At 37.2% G+C, this 18,617-nt stretch overlaps 1 protein-coding gene across 1 annotated transcript in view; it reads right to left on the bottom strand.

Annotated features, from left to right (window-relative positions):
* Positions 1-18,617, bottom strand: part of lrba (LPS-responsive vesicle trafficking, beach and anchor containing) — a 336,519-nt gene that overhangs the window by 199,211 nt on the left and 118,691 nt on the right. The window contains exons 30-33 of the mRNA XM_065254703.2: positions 15,797-15,924; positions 13,214-13,292; positions 11,903-12,036; positions 9,010-9,071 (exon numbers count right to left, since the gene is read on the bottom strand). Of these exons, the coding sequence (XP_065110775.1) occupies positions 9,010-9,071; positions 11,903-12,036; positions 13,214-13,292; positions 15,797-15,924 (403 nt within the window). The remainder of the gene's footprint in view (positions 1-9,009; positions 9,072-11,902; positions 12,037-13,213; positions 13,293-15,796; positions 15,925-18,617) is intronic.

The following is an 18,617-nucleotide window of genomic DNA, read 5'->3' as shown; positions in this document are numbered from 1 at the left end:
AACGGGCACGCCGGCACCACATCGAGTTGAAATGTTGTGTTGAAAGCGCGTTGAAAAGGAGGAAAAAAAGTGCCATGGTCATGTTTTCCATATGGTTTTATATGCGAAATGTGAACCAGGTCTAAGTGTGGTTAAAACTACACTTGCTAACATGTAGACATACAAAAATGTAATCTTGCTTGTTTGGGTTCTTTAATGATACAAGAAAAGAACCGATATCTGACTGTGCGTGTCATTCATAAAAACAACAAAAATCAATGCAAACACCTGTTCACACTCAAGAAATCACTTAAGTAGGACCTGCCTGACAAATTGAAGTAGACCAAAAGATCCTCAAAAGCTAGCAATCATGCCAAGATCCAAAGAAATTCAGAAACAAATGAGAAAGTAACTGAGAAGTGGCCGGCTAACCAACGCTGCACTCAAAAGCGCAGCGACGACTCATCCAAGAGGTCACAAAAGACCCCACAACAACATCCAAAGAACTGCAGGCCTCACTTGCCTCAGTTAAGGTCAGTGTTCATAACTTCACCATAAGAAAGAGACTGGGCAAATATGGTCTGTATGGCAGAGTTTCAAGACGAAAAACGCTGCTGAGCAAAAAGAACATAAAGGCTCGTCTCAGTTTTGCCATAAAACATCTCCATCTGATGATCCGTAAGACTTTTGCAAAAATATTGTGTGGACTGACAAGACAAAAGTTGATTTTTTTGGAAGGTGTGAAATAGTTAAAGTAACACTGCATTTCAGAAAAAGAAGATCATACCAACAGTCAAATATGGTGGTGGTATTGTAATGGTCTGGGGCTGTTTTGCTAATTCAGGACCTGGAAGACTTGCTGTAATAAATGGAAACATGAATTCTGCTGTCTACAAAAAAATCCTGAAGGACAATGTCCAGGCCATCTGTTCGTGACCTCAATCTAAAGCAAACTGAGTTCTTTAGCAGGACAATATAATACAAAACACACCAGCAAGTCCACCTCTGAATGGCTGAAGTAAAACAAAATTAAGACTTTGGAGTGACCTAGTCAATCCCATTGAGATGCTGTGGCATAACCTTAAAAAGGTGGTTTCATGCTCAAAAACCCTCCAATGTGGCTAAATTACATTCTGCAAAGATGAAGGGACCAAAAATACTCCCAAGTGATGTAACAGACTCATTGCACGTTATCGCAAACTAATGATTGCAGTTGTTGCTGCTAAGGGTGACCCAACCAGTTATTAGGTTTAGGGGACAGACACTTTTTCACACAGGGCCATGTGGGTTCTGGATTTTGTTTACCCTTAATAATAAAAACCTTCATGTGAAAACTGCATCTAATATTTTAGTTTGTTTGGTGATCTGAAATATTAAAGTGTGCCAAATATGCAAAAGCATAAAAAATCTGGATGGGGCAACACTTTTTCACAACTTTATAACTACATCAAAGTTAAGAAAATGTCAGCAGACTCTGTCAAGGTATTTTGATGTCTGTTTGACACACATTGTCAAGTTGAGCCTTCACTTGAAGAATCATGAAAACATCCAGCGTACAGCCACAGCGGAGACTTTCACAGCATAGCCGACCGATCGATTTCTTTTTCCATCGTTCCATCTCTCGCTCTCTCCGCGAGTATTGATCCCAGAGTCATTGTGACTCCAGGGGGTTAAACTCTTGAGCCACTGGGCACTCTCCATCCTTTTCCTAAAGGTCAGAGGTTAAGAAATGCCAAGTACTCAGGGAGAAGTCAGTGTCTTCAGTATGTATTGACTGACGAAGGTACCCATCTGTTTAACGGGTTAACTCTACGTTAAAGACCTCCTGGTTAGGATCATCAACAATATCATAGCGCAGATGTAAAACAACCATGCGACAACCAAGTGATCAAAGTATGGTGAGTAAAAACAGTCAGCTCAGCTCATGACTACAAATAACGCCAAAAAAGGAACATGTAAAACATTCATTTTGTTTTTAACAACTGCTATGGGAGTGTGTGCTGCATTATCCAATACCTGATGTTTGACATTTGTGTCATTTACACCGTACAATACTGGTCACTGAGTACTGATGTGTCTCTCTTTTACATCATTAAATGCAGACCAGAAACATGCAGACAGGGGAATTTTGCAAACAAGCTCGGGAAGATACGCTGTCTTTCTCTCTTACCACAGCCTTTCCCTCGTGTGAGGCATTCAGAAGATAAATGTCCTAAAGAATAGATGACCTGACACAGGGTCTGGGCTGTAATGGGTGATATAGGGAAACGCGGCTGCCCTGCACCCATATATTTCCGACAAACACACAGCTATCAGGAGGCCACTGTCAAGCAGACGGATGAGATGATTTCTGGAGCATCTCTGATCTGAGACCAGTTTCGCAATTGCTCTTCTGGTGATTATAATTAGTGCTATGGCATTTACACAAGGATGCTTCTCCCTACTAAAATGTTATATTGAGCAGGACAGGCAATCAAATCCAGAACATCTACATGAACTCAACGGTAGCTTCTACTCCTCCGTCTCAATGTGAGCACCATTATTTATTGAAAAGCTGAAACCTTTTTAAGTGATATTCTCCAGTACAACAGCAGGTGGTATATCTTGTGGTGGTGTATGTGTGTGTGGGTTGTCAGAGAGAATTAGGTCGGTTGAAACACAAGGCTTTTATGTGAATTGCTTGAACTACAGGATGAAGACACTCAAAGACCATCTTCATGCAATATGCAGGGCCTAATCTAAAGCTCTATCACTTGCAATTTCCCGTATGGAGTGGATGCTGTGATAGCTGTTGTTTTATGCTCATGCTTTCTCTTTCACCTCATCCACAATCAATTAAGCCCCACACTCTCACTTCTACAGTGGATATGCATAAATAGATAGCAGCGATCAAAATAAACAGCAAACGAGAGCGCTAAATTACGGTGAAAGTGAATAACTAATAATACCATGCAATACAGTTTAAATTCTAACGTCTTATATAGACCATTTAACTGTATTCTTGATTTCACATATATCTTAAAGATGTTTGTTTAACTATTTAATTGAGTTCTATATGTTCTGCTGATTGTATTTTATCCTAAAGTTTATGTAGTGTTAAAAAAAAATGAAACAGGAAGTGCTTTTGGGCCAGTGTTGTTTATATCTTGCAGAATGGTCTATATCCCAGTTGAAAATTTGCCTTCAGAGGTCTATATAGGATGCCTTATGCTGCGTTCAGACCAGCCGTGGTAGAGGCGTCAAGCGCGAGTGATTTCAATGTTAAGTCAATGCAAAAGCGTGTTGACGCGCGTCTGGAGGTCTCGCCGGCCTGAATGAGGCGTTTAGCGCGGCGTGGTAGACGCGATTCCGCCTAACGGGAATTGAGGGTTGCGCGGCAAAGTGCGAGTTGAAAAATTTTCACTTTGGAGAAAAAGCGCTGCATTAACCAATCAGGAGCTTGTAGTGACGTGATAAAAGGGAAGCAAGCGGAGTCGCAGAAGCCCCTCCCATGATGCGAATTTCCGGGTGAATGTCTCGATGACTAAAATTTCACGCGCGGCTTTCACGAGCGAATGAAGCGAGTAAACTCAAAACATTTAAGCGGCACACTAGACGCGGTAGACGCGAATTTGACACATCAACTGCGGCTGGTGTGAACCCACAGTAAGGTTTCTTTTAACAGAACTGCATGCAGCTACATATGCAGAAAAATCTTCAAATTGAGCCACCAAAATGATGCATCCTCATATTTTGTGACACGTTTCACACAAAACTGGCTCGTTTTCGAATGTGACATTAAGGAAAAACATTTTTCCCAACAATTAATTGTTTATAATAATAATAATAATAAAGGACATATTATTGATAGTTTCTTGAATTACCCACTATTGACAGGTGTAATATAAAATGTTAATTTTCCCTCTCTTCATGATTTCCCACTCTTCTTTGGCTTTCAGACATGTTAGGAGTTAAATGAATTGCTCAAATAAAGAATAATATTAAGCCATAAATCTGGTAATAGGATCAACGCAGGTGTGGAAATCCAAACAAAAAGTAAAACATGCTGGAATATTTCACCAGGGACTAGATTTACTAGCAGCTTGCGCCAGCACAAACCATAATTTTGCCGTTAAATAACGACTGTCAGGATTTACTAAAGACACGCAAAAATTAGCGGTAAAAAGGTGTGGTCTAGTTATTTTTGCAACTGACATATTGACATAGGAGTTTCCCTTTCAGACGAAAAATGTATGCGATTCACGCAACGCATATTACTAATGTTTGCGTGTGTGATATTACTGTTATTTGCGCCATTATTTAGCGCCAAAAATCATTTTGCGCTTGAAATGGCTGCGATTGTAGCTGATAGGAGAACGTTTTGGAGAGTTCAAAAAGTGTGTTGTACAAGGCAGAGGGTTTTTTCACATATAACAGTTTATTTGGAATGCATATTATTCAAAAATATTGTTTGCCAAGCCATGTTATTTTTTAATTAGTGGAGGAAATAAAAAATAAATCATTAGGAGAAGGCACACAATACCAGGCATTTAGAAACTTCATGTAAACCTTTATTTTATGTCCTCCAGTTTTTCAGTGTACACTCTAAAAAAACAAACGGTGCTATATAGCACCAAAACTGTTGATTTGAATCGTAACCATAGAAGAACCGTTTTTAGTGCCATATAGCACCGGTGAAGAACCGGTGAAGCACCTGTGTAGAACCATATAGGGGCCATATAGCACCACATTTGGTTTTACATAGCACTATATGGTTCTACACAGGTGCTTCACCGGTGCTTCACTGGTGCTATATGGCACTAAAAACGGTTCTTCTATGATTACGAGCAAAGAACCACTTTTGGTGCTATATAGCACCGTTTGTTTTTAGAGTGTACTATGGCTTCGTTAGCTGGAATTTCACACCCCAAATTGTTAGTTTGGATGTCCATGGGGCTGAACTCAAGTGCATTCACCCGCACCTTATCAGCTCTGCCTATTTGTGACCCTGCATCTAATTTGCGCTGCTCTTAGTAGATTGCGTTGGTCATTATGGAAATCTGCTTTTGCGCCATGTTATTTAATTTGAGCATTTTTAGAAAAATAACCCGCAGATATTACCACTCCCATCGGCCCTTTTTTGGAATTGCACTACGTTCGTTAAGTAAATCTGGCCCTAGATATCTAACATGTCACGAATATAGCAACTTCAACACAAACTAACGGGATGTCAAAACTTGATCACTACACTCTCAGAAAGGTACATGAACTTGTCACCGGGGCGATTTCAAAAAGAACACTTTTGTACCTAAGTGGTACATGTTGGTAGGGATGCACTGAATGTTCGGCAACCGAAATTATTCAGCCGAAAAAAGCAAATAACTTATTTTCAAAGTACCGAACAATGAGGTCATTGATGACATAATCAAATAGTCCCCAGCATAGAAAAGAGACGTAAATGCAGCAAACATGTTGATGAAAGCATTTTAAAGTGTCTGAGAAAGACGCGAAAAAATACAATACTACAATTTTTTTATTTATCATTTAAAATTAAGACATCCTGAACACCATGCAGCGTATGAGAAAGACACATCTGCAATTCTAGGTAACTTATTTGTCTGCTGAATGCACAAGCATAGAGAACGAGAGACTAGGGGTGTCCTCGACTAAGGATTTACATATTCGAATCAGAATTGTCGAATCTTTCCATAGTCGACCGATAGTCGAATCATATCTATGTGTGTGCATGGGTTGGGAGGGAGCCAGACAAGGTACAAATTGTTAACTTTTATTTTCTTTCACAAGCAGCACACATAAACAACTTTCTGTTAAAGTGACCAAAACTGTCTTTCAAGTGATGAACGAAGACAAAACTGACGATGCATTTATATATTTTTTAAGGTAAAATATATAAGGCAACATTTGTTTATTTATTCCTCATAACATTTTAAAGCCACGATCTACAGAACATCACACAAAAATACATTTTGATAACTAAACCTAAAAAAAATAACAAAGGTGATTCTGCCTTGGAAACCCCGGCTACAATTAAGTGTTTTTATTTAATTTGGAGATATAGCGCGTCAAAGCAGTCATGACCAAAAAAAAAGAGAAATGACAAATAATTTGTGATTGTGACTGTAAACGATGAAAACTTATTTACAATTCATTAAACGTTAATTTATAGCATGAAAAACACTGAAATTAATGATTTTATAGACACTATGCGTTATATGTGAAATCAGATAATGTGTGCACCCATATACGGCCAAAATTGAATGATCCTCATTTCATAACACATCTGCGACGATTCGACTGTGAGATTGGTAGTCAAATCAGGCTTCTCCTATCGATGCATCGAATCTTCGACTATTCGGGGTCACCCCTACGAGAGACATTAGCTCTTCATCTCATGTCATAGTACGACGAAGAGCGTCAGCAGTATGTAGTAAAAACTTTCTAAAACTAGTAAAGTCCTACAATGACAAACACACTTGTATTAAACGAGAAATGAAACGTTTATTAGAAATAAGCTTTTGGTTAGACCGCTTTGTTGAACAAGTTTCATAAAGGCAGAGTAATGAATAGGTTACTTGCATTTTGTGTGGGAATAGAAGATCGGAATAATATCCATTTAGCCAAGACTCATTTATGTGGTCGAATGTAAATGGAACAGTTTTAACATCTGATCAGAGAAGTGACCAGGTGTTTAAAGCCTTTTAATGACTACTGGAATGTAAAAAAAAAAAGTTAAATAATGTGAAATAAATATAGTAAAAAAAAAAAATCTGAAAATGTAACTTGTGCAATCGTAGGAAAATTGGCAAAATAATTGGAAAACAAATATGATTCGGATGTTTGGTATTTGGCCCTCAGCTGAGTTTTTCATTTTATTCGGCCAAGTTTTACATTTTATTCGACTTTAGCCAAGAATTTCCCTTTCAGTGCATCCCTGCATATTGGTAACTCAAAGATACATCTCTGTAAACTTTTGTAAATTTTTTCTGATAGTATACAGCCAATGTGGCAGTTTGCTGTATTATCAGATACTTAAACCTTCCAAAAAGGCAAAGGAGTAATAGTAGTAATAAATAAGACAAAACATCCGACAACACATTAAAAAGTCATATATGTCTAAAATACCTACATATAATAACTATCAATAAAACACATATAAGTGGAAAGCAATAAACCACAAAAGGGCTATGGAAGATGATGAAAATTGATCCAGCGTTGGAAATAAAAGGGCTTCATTTTAGAGGGGTGCAATAAAATTGCAGTTAAGAATCGCTGTCTAATCCTGAGTGATTAAAAACTAGTCTGTGACCCCAACCTCTGACCCCTGGACCCAAACCCACTCCATCTTGCACCATGGATATTAATTAGAAAATCTCTACAGATGCTGTAGTATCCGGCTGGATCCTATCTTTAGATGAGAAGGAAATGTAAGCAAAAGAAAAGTAATCCATCAACACTTTTCTTCATCAATGCTATTTCTGGCAACAAACAGGCTTGTTCACTTCCTGTTCGCAACAACAGTACTTCCTGTGCAGTCATGTACTGATTAACCACAGGGTCATTTAAAAAAAAGAACGAAAAAAATCGGTCAGTGTTCATATAAATGCAATTATCACCGCTATAACCGACTGTGTGTGTAATTTAGCTTGAGGTAAACAGAGCTCAGGACCTCAATTGAGCTTTGCTGCCGTTTGCACCGTTTCTCCCCCACAATAAAATTACATTTGCATCAGCTTTGAAAGAATTTAGACCGGATGATTTATTGAAGTAATCAGCAGTAACGCAGCCCTCTCTTTGCAGCGCAGGGCCTGCGACGCGACACCGCTGGAACGGGGTTTGGGCCGGAGGCTTTTTTCAGTAAAGGCAGGCAGAACCCAAATTCTCCCCTTTGATTAGATTAGCATTACACAACAGCGTGACAGATATGACAAATAGGTGCATTAGAGCATGTCATTTATTCTCTCTTTTCTGGATGCTTGGGTTCACAAAGGGACCCGCACCTCACGCCTCACTTCTGTAAATTTATGCGGCCCCGACACCCCCAGTCTGATCTCTTTGGATTACCTTTAGAGGACCGTGAGGGTTATATAAGAAGGAGAAGTGCTTTATTGCTGAAAATAAGATTTTTGTAAATTAACTTTCAACAGTTTTCTATGAGGGTTAGGGTATAAAATATACAATTTGTACAGTATAAAGACCATACGTGTCTATACCACATATACAAGTGTGTGTGTGTTGTGACAGACAGAATATCACACACTTCAGTGATTCTCCTCCTTTAAGGGCACGCTATCCCTACCACCATTACCCCCATCACACAATTACACTCGAAAGTGTGCATATGCAATGGGTTTTTTCTTTTATACTCACAAACACACAAATCAGAGTCTACCATGACACCATTAACTCCAATTGAAGGCATTCCTGAATGTCCCCAAAGGAAGGTTTGGTCAGATTTAATTAGCCATCTAAACAGCTAACATACAATATATTTCTATTGATTTGAACAACACTCACCCTAATCCTACAACTAAAAGAAAAAAATTGCATTACTAAAATTAAAACAAAGGGCACTTTATTTATGAACCTACATTTCAGGCAAGGACTTTCAATTAAGGAGGTTTGTCAGACTGAGTCTGGTTTTATCTCTAAACTAGAAGTACATACGGACACAAACACATGAAGCACTGCTATAAATCCTTTACCTGCCTCTGGAACATCAGCAGACAAAACCTGATGGGAAGGCCGATCGATCGCAAAACGCTATCAATGTTGCATTATCCTCTCTGACTGGCTATATGACCGAGACGGTTACATTGGGTCAGGACCCCTGACCTTTGAACTCATATCAACAGCATTAAGAAGGCCCTCCTGGCCATTTTACTGGACTTTTGTCTATAATGGTAACTTGGTTGGAAAGAAATCAGGCTGGCGGTATAAAGATAACAACTGTGAGGCCAAATTAATAACAGTAAGAATAAGAGGAAGAGAAAGGTGAAGAATACCTAGAGGAAAGATGGAGGGATGACTTACCTGAGAGCACAACAACATGACCAATTCAACCACAGAACTGCTGGACTTCATACACACTAGACCTGCGAGACAGAAAGATATATACTTTAAAATAATGACAACTAAAACTTTCCTGTAATTCTGACTGTCTGAACAATTGCTGAATCTTGTGATCAAATATTTAACTATAGGTAAGGAATAACTGATGACAAGTCGTTGAATTGTTGGAAAATAATGCAAACCCAAGGTGGCAATGCCTTTACACCGTGTGTGTGCATTATTTCCAAATAATTCAAGGGACCGGAGTCAATTACCCTGCTTATACCATGGTAACCACAGACATTGCTAAAACAATTAGTCTTATTTTAAGACATTTGACAGGTTAGGTGTGCAGTTAGGTGTACGTTTATAGAAAAATAATGCATACCCGTGAAAAATTTCTCAACCAATCAGAATAAAGCAATAAACAGCGCATGGTATAAAAGCAGAATAAAATACGGTCATAGAGTCATTTGCACTAAAGAAGCCCAAACAGGGTTTTGGTAGGCATTGGTAACTTGGGTCTTCCAACTCTAAATCTGTCTAAATCTTTTAGTTATTTGATATAGCAAATAAATAAATACTACCTTTTACTGATGTACTATAATCTGTAATGTTTAAAGGTGCCAAAGAAACAATGCATTGAAATAATATGTTAAATTGCTCTCCAATATCTACATAAAAGGTATGTTGCTTTATTAAGTGCAAAAAATTATAAAAAAATGGGAATTGCTAAAACTGCGGGAACTTGCAAAAACTGTTTGCAGTTTTTCAATGATGTTCACATCACATAATCACGTCACTTCATAACGTTCCCATGGCACAGAGGAATGGCTGTGCTTGTGTGAAGTAAATGTAAAAATTTTATTTTTTAAAATTTGAATCTCCTAAACCACCACCAATGTGCAGCATCCACCTGGATGATGCGACGGCAGCCATATTGCACCAGAACGCCCACCATACACCAACTTATTAGTGGAGAGCAGACCAAGTGATATAGGCAATTAGTATGAGGGATGATTAGTAGGCCAATGGGCAAGTTTTTTTGGGCAGGATGCCGGGGCACATCCCTACTCTTTTCGAAGGACATCCTGGGATTTTTAATGACCACAGAGAGTCAGGACCTCGGTTTAACGTCTCATCCGAAGGACGGTGCTTTTTTGACAGTATAGTGTCCCCATCACTATACTGGGGTGTTAGGACCCACACAGACCACAGGCTCATCATTAAGTGTGGGCAGGTTATTGCTGACAGCATACTACGGTACATTCGGTAAGACAAAAGCAGTAATCATCATGATTGTGTCTGTAAGAGTATCAACAGCAAAATTATCAAACAAATGAAAATAACTCTGATACAAAGATGTAAAACAATTTGGTTTAAATGAAACAAGCCAAAAAGGTTAATAAGAAGCGTAAAACGGTAAAGCTAATCTTAACAGAAGCATTCTATTTTACTTCATTCAATTAAGTAGTTAATCTTTTGCAAAGTCATCCTAAAAAAGAAATCACAAGAGCACTAAACAAAGTTCTTTAGTGTCTTGTAAAGTTCTTGTTTTACTTTAGTAATAATTCAGTGCAGCTAAAAAAGTATACTAAATACCTTGGACCTCACTTATTTTCAAACCCTAGCTAAGGCCATGTTAAGAGTCATTGTTTATTGTTGCCAAAGTTTATCTCAAATTCAGAGTTTGCTGTAATTTGTTTATCTAAATATAGATTTTCAGTTTTTTTCTTTCAGAAAGTACTGTATTTATATTTATTGCATTATGTTCATTTTTTAAGTCAACAGGGAACGAAGATTTTTTTTATTGATCTACTTGGTAAAGCTAGTGTAACCATTAAAAGGATGATAAAGAAATTTGAAGAATTCCCACTCTGATAATGAAATCAAAAGAAGATTGGAAATCATCTGTAACTCATCTGAGCAGTAGTAGGAAACGCTTCCTTCATCATTCAATGCTTAACAGTATCCTGCTATAAGAATGCAGTGAATTTTTAACTGTACACAAAAACCTGTGCAAAAATGTACATCTAACATGGTGAATAAATCAGTTCTAACGTGTAATTGAATTGAAAATACTGGATTCATCTCATCTCTATCTGCTTTGCTGATGCATTCACATTTGAGAGTGATCTAATTCTGCACCATCTTGCAGGGGCCAAAGAGTATTGATGACCTTAATGAACCTACATGATGCTACTGTAAACTAATACATGTTTGAGCCTTGTATTACACAAGACTAAATATGGTGAGCATATGTTCTTTTGATCTGAACTGCAGCTTTAAAAGAACCTGATAGAAAACTACATATGCTTAATGAAAAAAAACAATTGGTAGAAATTAGTGAATGATTGGAAACAATTGAAAGAGGTGAAAACGAAACAGGAAAATGGAGAAAGAGGAAGGAAGGAAGCTTTTATAGTCGCTCTTGGGCTATTAATCAGTGTTACATTTCTCTATGTGTCAGAGGACAGACCAAACACTCTTTTATTAGTGCGCTAACCCCTGACCCTGATCTTTATACAAGAACACTTCTATTATAATAAGCACGTTAAAACATACTTTGAACCACATTTATTGCTTTAATCTGCTACAAATCTGCTTTAATCTGATTACTGTGGTGCTACAAAATCCAGATCTCAGGCAACAAAAGTATGTCAGTTGTTACTCAAGTGACGCAAGAGGTGATGCTATAAGCCATTTAATTAGCTTTAATTATTAAAACAACTTTTCTGTACTTTCTCATCCTCAAAATGCACAACCAGATGAGAAGCTCAGCCATAAACCCCAGATTGCATCTTTCAAAGGCATGCATGTCTGTAAAATATACTACTGATGCCATGAGGGATAATAACAGTAAAAAGTCGCTCACTTGTGCCCTCGCTGAGAAGCTCCTGCCCGTGACTGCCCAGCAGTGTGCGAGAAAGGAACGGTGCGAAATCCACAAAAATCTCTCGCAGTAAAGGAGCGGCCTTCTCCAAAGCGTGCTCCAACCTCTCAGAAATACTGCAACACACACAAATGCACACAGATAAGTTAAAAGTCATCTGTACAATTTATTAAGTGAATTTTAGAGTATTAAAATGATAATTATATTAATAACTAATTTACAACATTTACAGGGAACACACTAATAAAACATACTAATACACCCTAAAAGTATACCCTAAATGCACTTTAGATAAAAGTGTCTCCTGAATGCATAAATGTAACTGACAGTGAAATAATTCAAGTATGTAATTTCAAGCAGTTAGATTAACATTTTTCCTTTCTATATAGAAAATTAAAAAGCTTTCCTATAAAATATGTACACAGATGGGTGATTCTCGCGGAATTATGAGGTGTCATGAAACATTTTGATAAAAAAAGTAAATGCAAAGTAAGAATATCAAAATAAGAAGCATACAGTTAAAAACATCTATTCGTGTACTATTTTGCACATGATTTCAATCATACAAACCAATTTGGAAATTTTTCATTACCGCAACGTGTCCATGACTGGATTTGAGTTCCTTGACATGGAAATATTTAAAATTAAAAAATCTAAAAAATAAAAAGCTTGAGTGCATGTTATACTATAAACATTTACAGTACAGAAACATGTGGTATTTGGCGATCATTGGTAAATGCAGAGACAATAATAAGGTATATAAATGTGTCCAAGACCAATTTTCTCATCCTCCGCAACAATTTTCAATCATTGTTTAAGCCCTTAAGGAACTAACATTTTCAAAAACAAATTGTAGGGAGGGACATAATTGACTGTGACACTCAAGATGGCTACCAGGTAAGCAGTTCTTATTTTTTCTCTCCAGATAAAAGTTGCAATTTTGTTGGTCATAGTACATAGACAACTTTTTAGTTCTCATTACCGAAACATGAGTTTGTAAATGCATATATTTAATGTAATATCATGTTGAAGTAATGATAATTTTTGATAATGATAATCTAAAAATGTAAATAATTCTATAAGAAATATTTTTAAAATCCTCTAAAAATAAGGGTTGCAGTAAGTTCAGACCTTAATCTTATATGTGCAAAAAATTGTCTTCAAGGGCTTTTTAAAAATTTTCTGATGCTGGACATCTTCTAAATCTGGATTTCATGAGAATCACCCAAATATATTAGTTGTTTGTAACACAGCATGAGATATCAGTTAAAAGCAGTGAGGGAGATGTGTGACCTCATGCTGGGGGTGGAGCTCTGGGTCATTGGGGATAAAGCAGGGACAGATGGCAGGTTGGTGCTGGTTGGCGTTACTCCTGCAAAAAACAAAATCAGCACACTCATTATTGAAATTCACACAAATGTATTACAATACAATACTATAGGTAAAACAACTATGCAACTGTGGTGATATTTACAGCATAACTGCTCATTAAATACTCATACTGTATATAATTTTGGTCATACCCACCCCACTACAACAATTTATACTTGGATTGTAAGAACAACAATGCTGGGCCTTACTGACAAAAAAACACAGCAAAGACACGAGTGAAATAACCAATGCAAAGACTGAATCCATAAAACTGACTTGAGTAATAGATGTGCTGTGGTTAGCATTCATGTAAAATAAGCTAAGGGCAGATTATTTTGATAAAACATCCCATAAATTCATTAACCCTGTGTATGGCTGTGATTTGTGTATGTATAATTATGTATGCATAATTATACGTGAATAATTCTCAGAGCGAGTGCTGCGTTTTGGGCTAGTGAAGGTCTTGGCAGGATCACTCTCTCCCTCATAGGATATAATCACGCCACAGTAAATCTACATTCACTAATGTCTCTATACACACAGACACACACATTGGGTCTCAGAGCAAGGATAACTCTGGCCGGATGACAGGCAGCGGTGTGGAATGTTCCGGGCTGTAAGGACAGCAGCTCTTTAAGCACCAACATGTGCTTCTGCGGCGAGGCTCCCGAACGCAGATAAAGTAGCCACTTCAAACAAGCCGGAGAAAATTAACTTATCTCTATTCATCTGGGGCCTGGCCCTGTTCTCACACACACACACACACACACACACACACACACACACACACACACACACACACACACACACGCACACAGGAGAACCATATAGGCACAGACAAGCTTAAAACTACAAGCATGAGATATGGACCCAAGAGTCCTCTAGTTCAAAGACAAGAGAAGCACAAGGGAACTAAAGACAATTTCTCCACACACAGAGGAGAACACATGTGCGTACGCTCTCGCACACGTATAGCCAAAGCCACTTTTGAATCATAAAAACATCAAAACACATGCACAATAAGTATCAGGAAAAGGAGAAAAGCTTCAGTAAAGAGATCCTGGAAGACCCATGACCATGTAACACTAATAATTAAATTTGATATACAGTGATTATGATTAGATGAAAATTGTTATAAAGTATACAGTTTGACTAATTTTAGATTTCTGGTAATATAACAGAATTATGCTAAATCTTATGATATAATATTATACAATATTATACAGTACATTTATAGTTAATATATTGTATGAAGAGTTTGGTTCCAAAACCAGATAACTTTAGTCCCATTCAGTCAGGATTCGTTTTACAGGTGGAGGTCCTCTGTTTTTAGTCCCTTCCGAATCGGCCATGTCTGTGTTTTTTTCTTAAGACCTCCGTAAAAATTCTCGGAGCAATTTACTTACTGTTTTTCACCGAACTCAGAGATCCTCTGAGAAATTTAATTCGGTCCGGATGCGAATGTCTGTGTTTGCCAGCAATATATTAGTTTCTTTTTGTGTTTTGGCCAAAACGATCTACCGTAAGATTTTACTAACGTGCATATATTAGACTTTCTGCATCCCATTCATTCAGATATGGAGTTTTTTTCCATTTGGCAGAATAAAATCATTAAATCAAGACGAGTCGAATATCATAAACTGTTAAGATTGGCCACTGCAATATCAGTATAAGGTAAGAAACTGACAAAATTAACTCATTAATTAATTAATGTTAATAAATTGTTATTAATCATGATTTCTTCATTTCTTCGGGTTTATTATAAGCAGCCAGTTATATAAAACACGTGGGCTACTTTAGTAGGATTTGTTATTTTGATTTGTTTAAATTAAATAAAAAAATTACATATTCTGTAATAATTTTACATTTAAAATATCAAACATTACAAACACGCGTATCCAGAGCACGTGATCTTCTGCAACGCTCAAACGCACAAAACAGACACTCCCATCTCTGGAACAGCCTGTGAATTTTAATCCCGAGTTGATACATACATAAACTCACCAGCGATGGGGGGAACATGTTGAAACTCAAACGTCGTTTGGAAAACTAATACCATCCGAATAGTGCCTAAATTAATATTTTTTGTGTATTCCAATTAATATCAATCAAACTGCAGTTGGTTTGTTTTGATTTAAGCCTTTATAACTAAAAAATCCAGCTAAGTAGCACAATAAAACACAGTGGAACCAAACTCTTCATATACAATTTTACTTTTTTTCATCTTAACCAATAATTGCTTTACATCAAAGTCAAATCAATTTGGAAGCACATCTTATTTGGTTTTACAAAACCAACAGTCTAAATAGCATTTTAGTTCAGGGGTGCTGAACACATGAACTACAGGCTGCATGTGGCCTGTGGAGGAGTCCAAACAGACCAGAGAAATGATTTGGGGGGAAATTTATATTTTATATTTTATTTAAATTTAATTGTTCAAACTTTATTTCATACATCATTATACATTATACATTTACTATAAATGTACAAATATAAATCAAATACCTGTGGCAGACTCTGTGCTCTGAACAGCATCATCTGCAGACACCACTGACACACTGTTGACTGGAGTTCCACCTGAGGATGCAACAGTGGCTGATGTGCTAGCTCCTTTGGGTGCCATGACAACACTCCTGCAAGACAACAATGGTTCAACATCATCAATGGCCCTAGTGTGCACAGCGGAGATAATTTGTTCATTGTTTGTGTTGTGAATATAAGAAAACTGTTTTTTGTATAATGATCCATATACTATCACATTGAGAAAATATGTACAAAAATAAGTACGTTTACAGAGTTTTTAAAATCCACAAACACAACAGTAAGAAATAATTTCCGCAACGGGCCGCTGAATTATTTGAAAATAATGCACACCCACGTTGGTTACAAGAAATTTTTAAGACATTTTTAAGGTTTTAAGACACTTAACAAGTTAGGTGTGCAGTTTACAAAAAAAAAATCAACACCCATGGACCATTTCTCAGCCAATCAGAATAAAGCATTCAACAGCCCTGTGGTATAAGTAAGAAATAATTGCTTACGGGTGGTTAAATTATATGAAAATAATGCACAACCAAGGTGATTACACCACATGTGAGCATTATTTTCATATAATTCAAAGGACCGGAGTCAATTATTCCACTTATACCACGATTACAACAAACATCGCTCTGGTGCCGATTTTTAAGACATTTGACAAGTTAGGTGTCCCATAAAACATTTCTCGGCTAATAGTAATAGTATTTATAATAAGTAACTACTAAATACCAATTATTATAGTCTTATCAACACATTAACTCTTTCCCCGCCATTGACGAGATATCTCGTCAATTAAGAGAAAACGCTTCCCCGCCAATGACGAGATTTTCCGTCTTTCCGCAATACCGCTATTATCCACCAGGTGGCGCCCTTCCGCAACTTTTTAAAACCGGAAGTATTGCCCTATGGCAAGCTGCTGCATGTCCGTGTCTGTTTTAAAGATCGCTCTGGATGGGATCTCTATGAAAAGTCAGTCACAAAAATGGAATTATTTTTGCTTTTTGCTCAAAATATGGTGTTTTTGCAAAAACCTACCCATATTCAAAAGCTGATTGCAAAAGAACCACTAAAGGTAGGATGAAACGTTTTTTTTTGTTTGAAAGCAGAGGGTCTGTTCTTTCATTTGGTATATTGTATGTTTATTTATTTAAAGAAGAACATTTTCTGGAAGGCATTAAACTTTGGTGAAAATCATGAAAAACGCTGGCGCTGGCTGGCAACTTTTTTTAAAAACGCTGGCGGTGAAAGAGTTAAAAATGTCAGACAGACACTCCTGTAAAAAACATGCTTAATGACACAAACTAGTCATTGAATTATGGTTTTGAATTGATTTACTGAAAAAGACAGTTTGAACTGATACAATAATGCCCTTTATGCCAATTAAGTTTACTTGAGATACACCATTAAGGCCGTTTCACACGGTACGCGGCAACCGCGAGTGTTTAGTTATTTTTCAATAGGAGCCGCGCGGCGATTTTGCCGCTTACCGTGTGAAACGGCCTTTATTCTCATTATTCTGCAGTACTGTGAGTCATTAACCCTCTGGGGTCCAACCATTTTGGGACACTGGCAGAGGTTCTGACACAGGGGCGGCGTTTGCGTATGGCAGTTGCCATACCCTAGCATTCAGACAAAACACCAGAAATCAACAGGCTATAATGAAGCTCATTAAAAATAATGTTAAATATTTTAAGTAGAACATATCTGAACATTGGTACATCACTAATATGGATAATTTACATGTGTGCTCGACTTCATGCTATAATACAGGAACCGACATGTGGATGACATCAACGTGCCGCGAGAGCGGTTTGAAAGCAAACTCTTCCTATTATTTCTCGCCTCACCCTCGCGGTACTTTGATGTCATCAACATGTCGTTCTTGCAGCGTAGCTTAAATTGTGCAGGAGGTTTCATGATGACCGCTGTTGTTATAATCTTTATTTTCGCAAGTAAACTCCTTTTTTTGTTTTAACATTCAAACAGACTCTCCCCCACACTCGCGCAATGCATATTGCATACATTATTGAAGAAGTAAAATGATTTGTTCAATTCAATTTCAATGCAATTTCAATTCGATTTGTTCTCTGTGGATAAATAAACTCTTACACTGGGAAATTGTAGCGCAGTCGAAGTGAATTGTATTAATTATTTGCGCCCGTTTTTGAATATGGCGACTTGTGGAATAAAAACTGCACGACGACAAAAGGTAAGACTTGTTTTTGCATTTAGCCCTGTTTTACTAAGAGTTTTATTTAGTGTTTTAGTCTTAGTTGGTTAGCTGGCTGGGTTAACTACGTGTGCTCTATCACATCATTAAAAGTCTTTATTGTGTTTTATAAGTGTTTATTGGCGGCTGTCATGACAAGATTTGTGAAGGGATGTTACAGTATGTTTTGATATTATCTTGATTTAGTTTTATCTGTTGCTGGAGTTCCACTTAGTTAAGAATGACAACATTTGAAAAGAATTTTAAACAACCATGATTTCTGTTTTTGTTTTTCATTTGTATTGCTTCCGTATTGTTGTCAGTAAGTGTACATCCGTGCAATCATAGTATGATTTTATACAGGTTGGTGGAGTATGTAAACATATGGGTATAATGTGGTTTCATAGATTCGTTATTTGAATGGCCGCCTTGTACGAAGAATTTTTGCCATACCCTAGGTTTTCGTGAAACGCCGCCACTGTTCTGACATGCTCTTACATTTGGTCTTTTTTCAGTGGCTTTAAACATATTAATGGCTAATATAACATAACATTGTATTATGCACAAACTGTGCTAAAA

This window comes from Paramisgurnus dabryanus, chromosome 4 (assembly GCF_030506205.2).
Source record: "Paramisgurnus dabryanus chromosome 4, PD_genome_1.1, whole genome shotgun sequence".
NCBI lineage: Eukaryota > Metazoa > Chordata > Actinopteri > Cypriniformes > Cobitidae > Paramisgurnus > Paramisgurnus dabryanus.
This window is presented reverse-complemented; position numbering and strand designations above follow the sequence as displayed.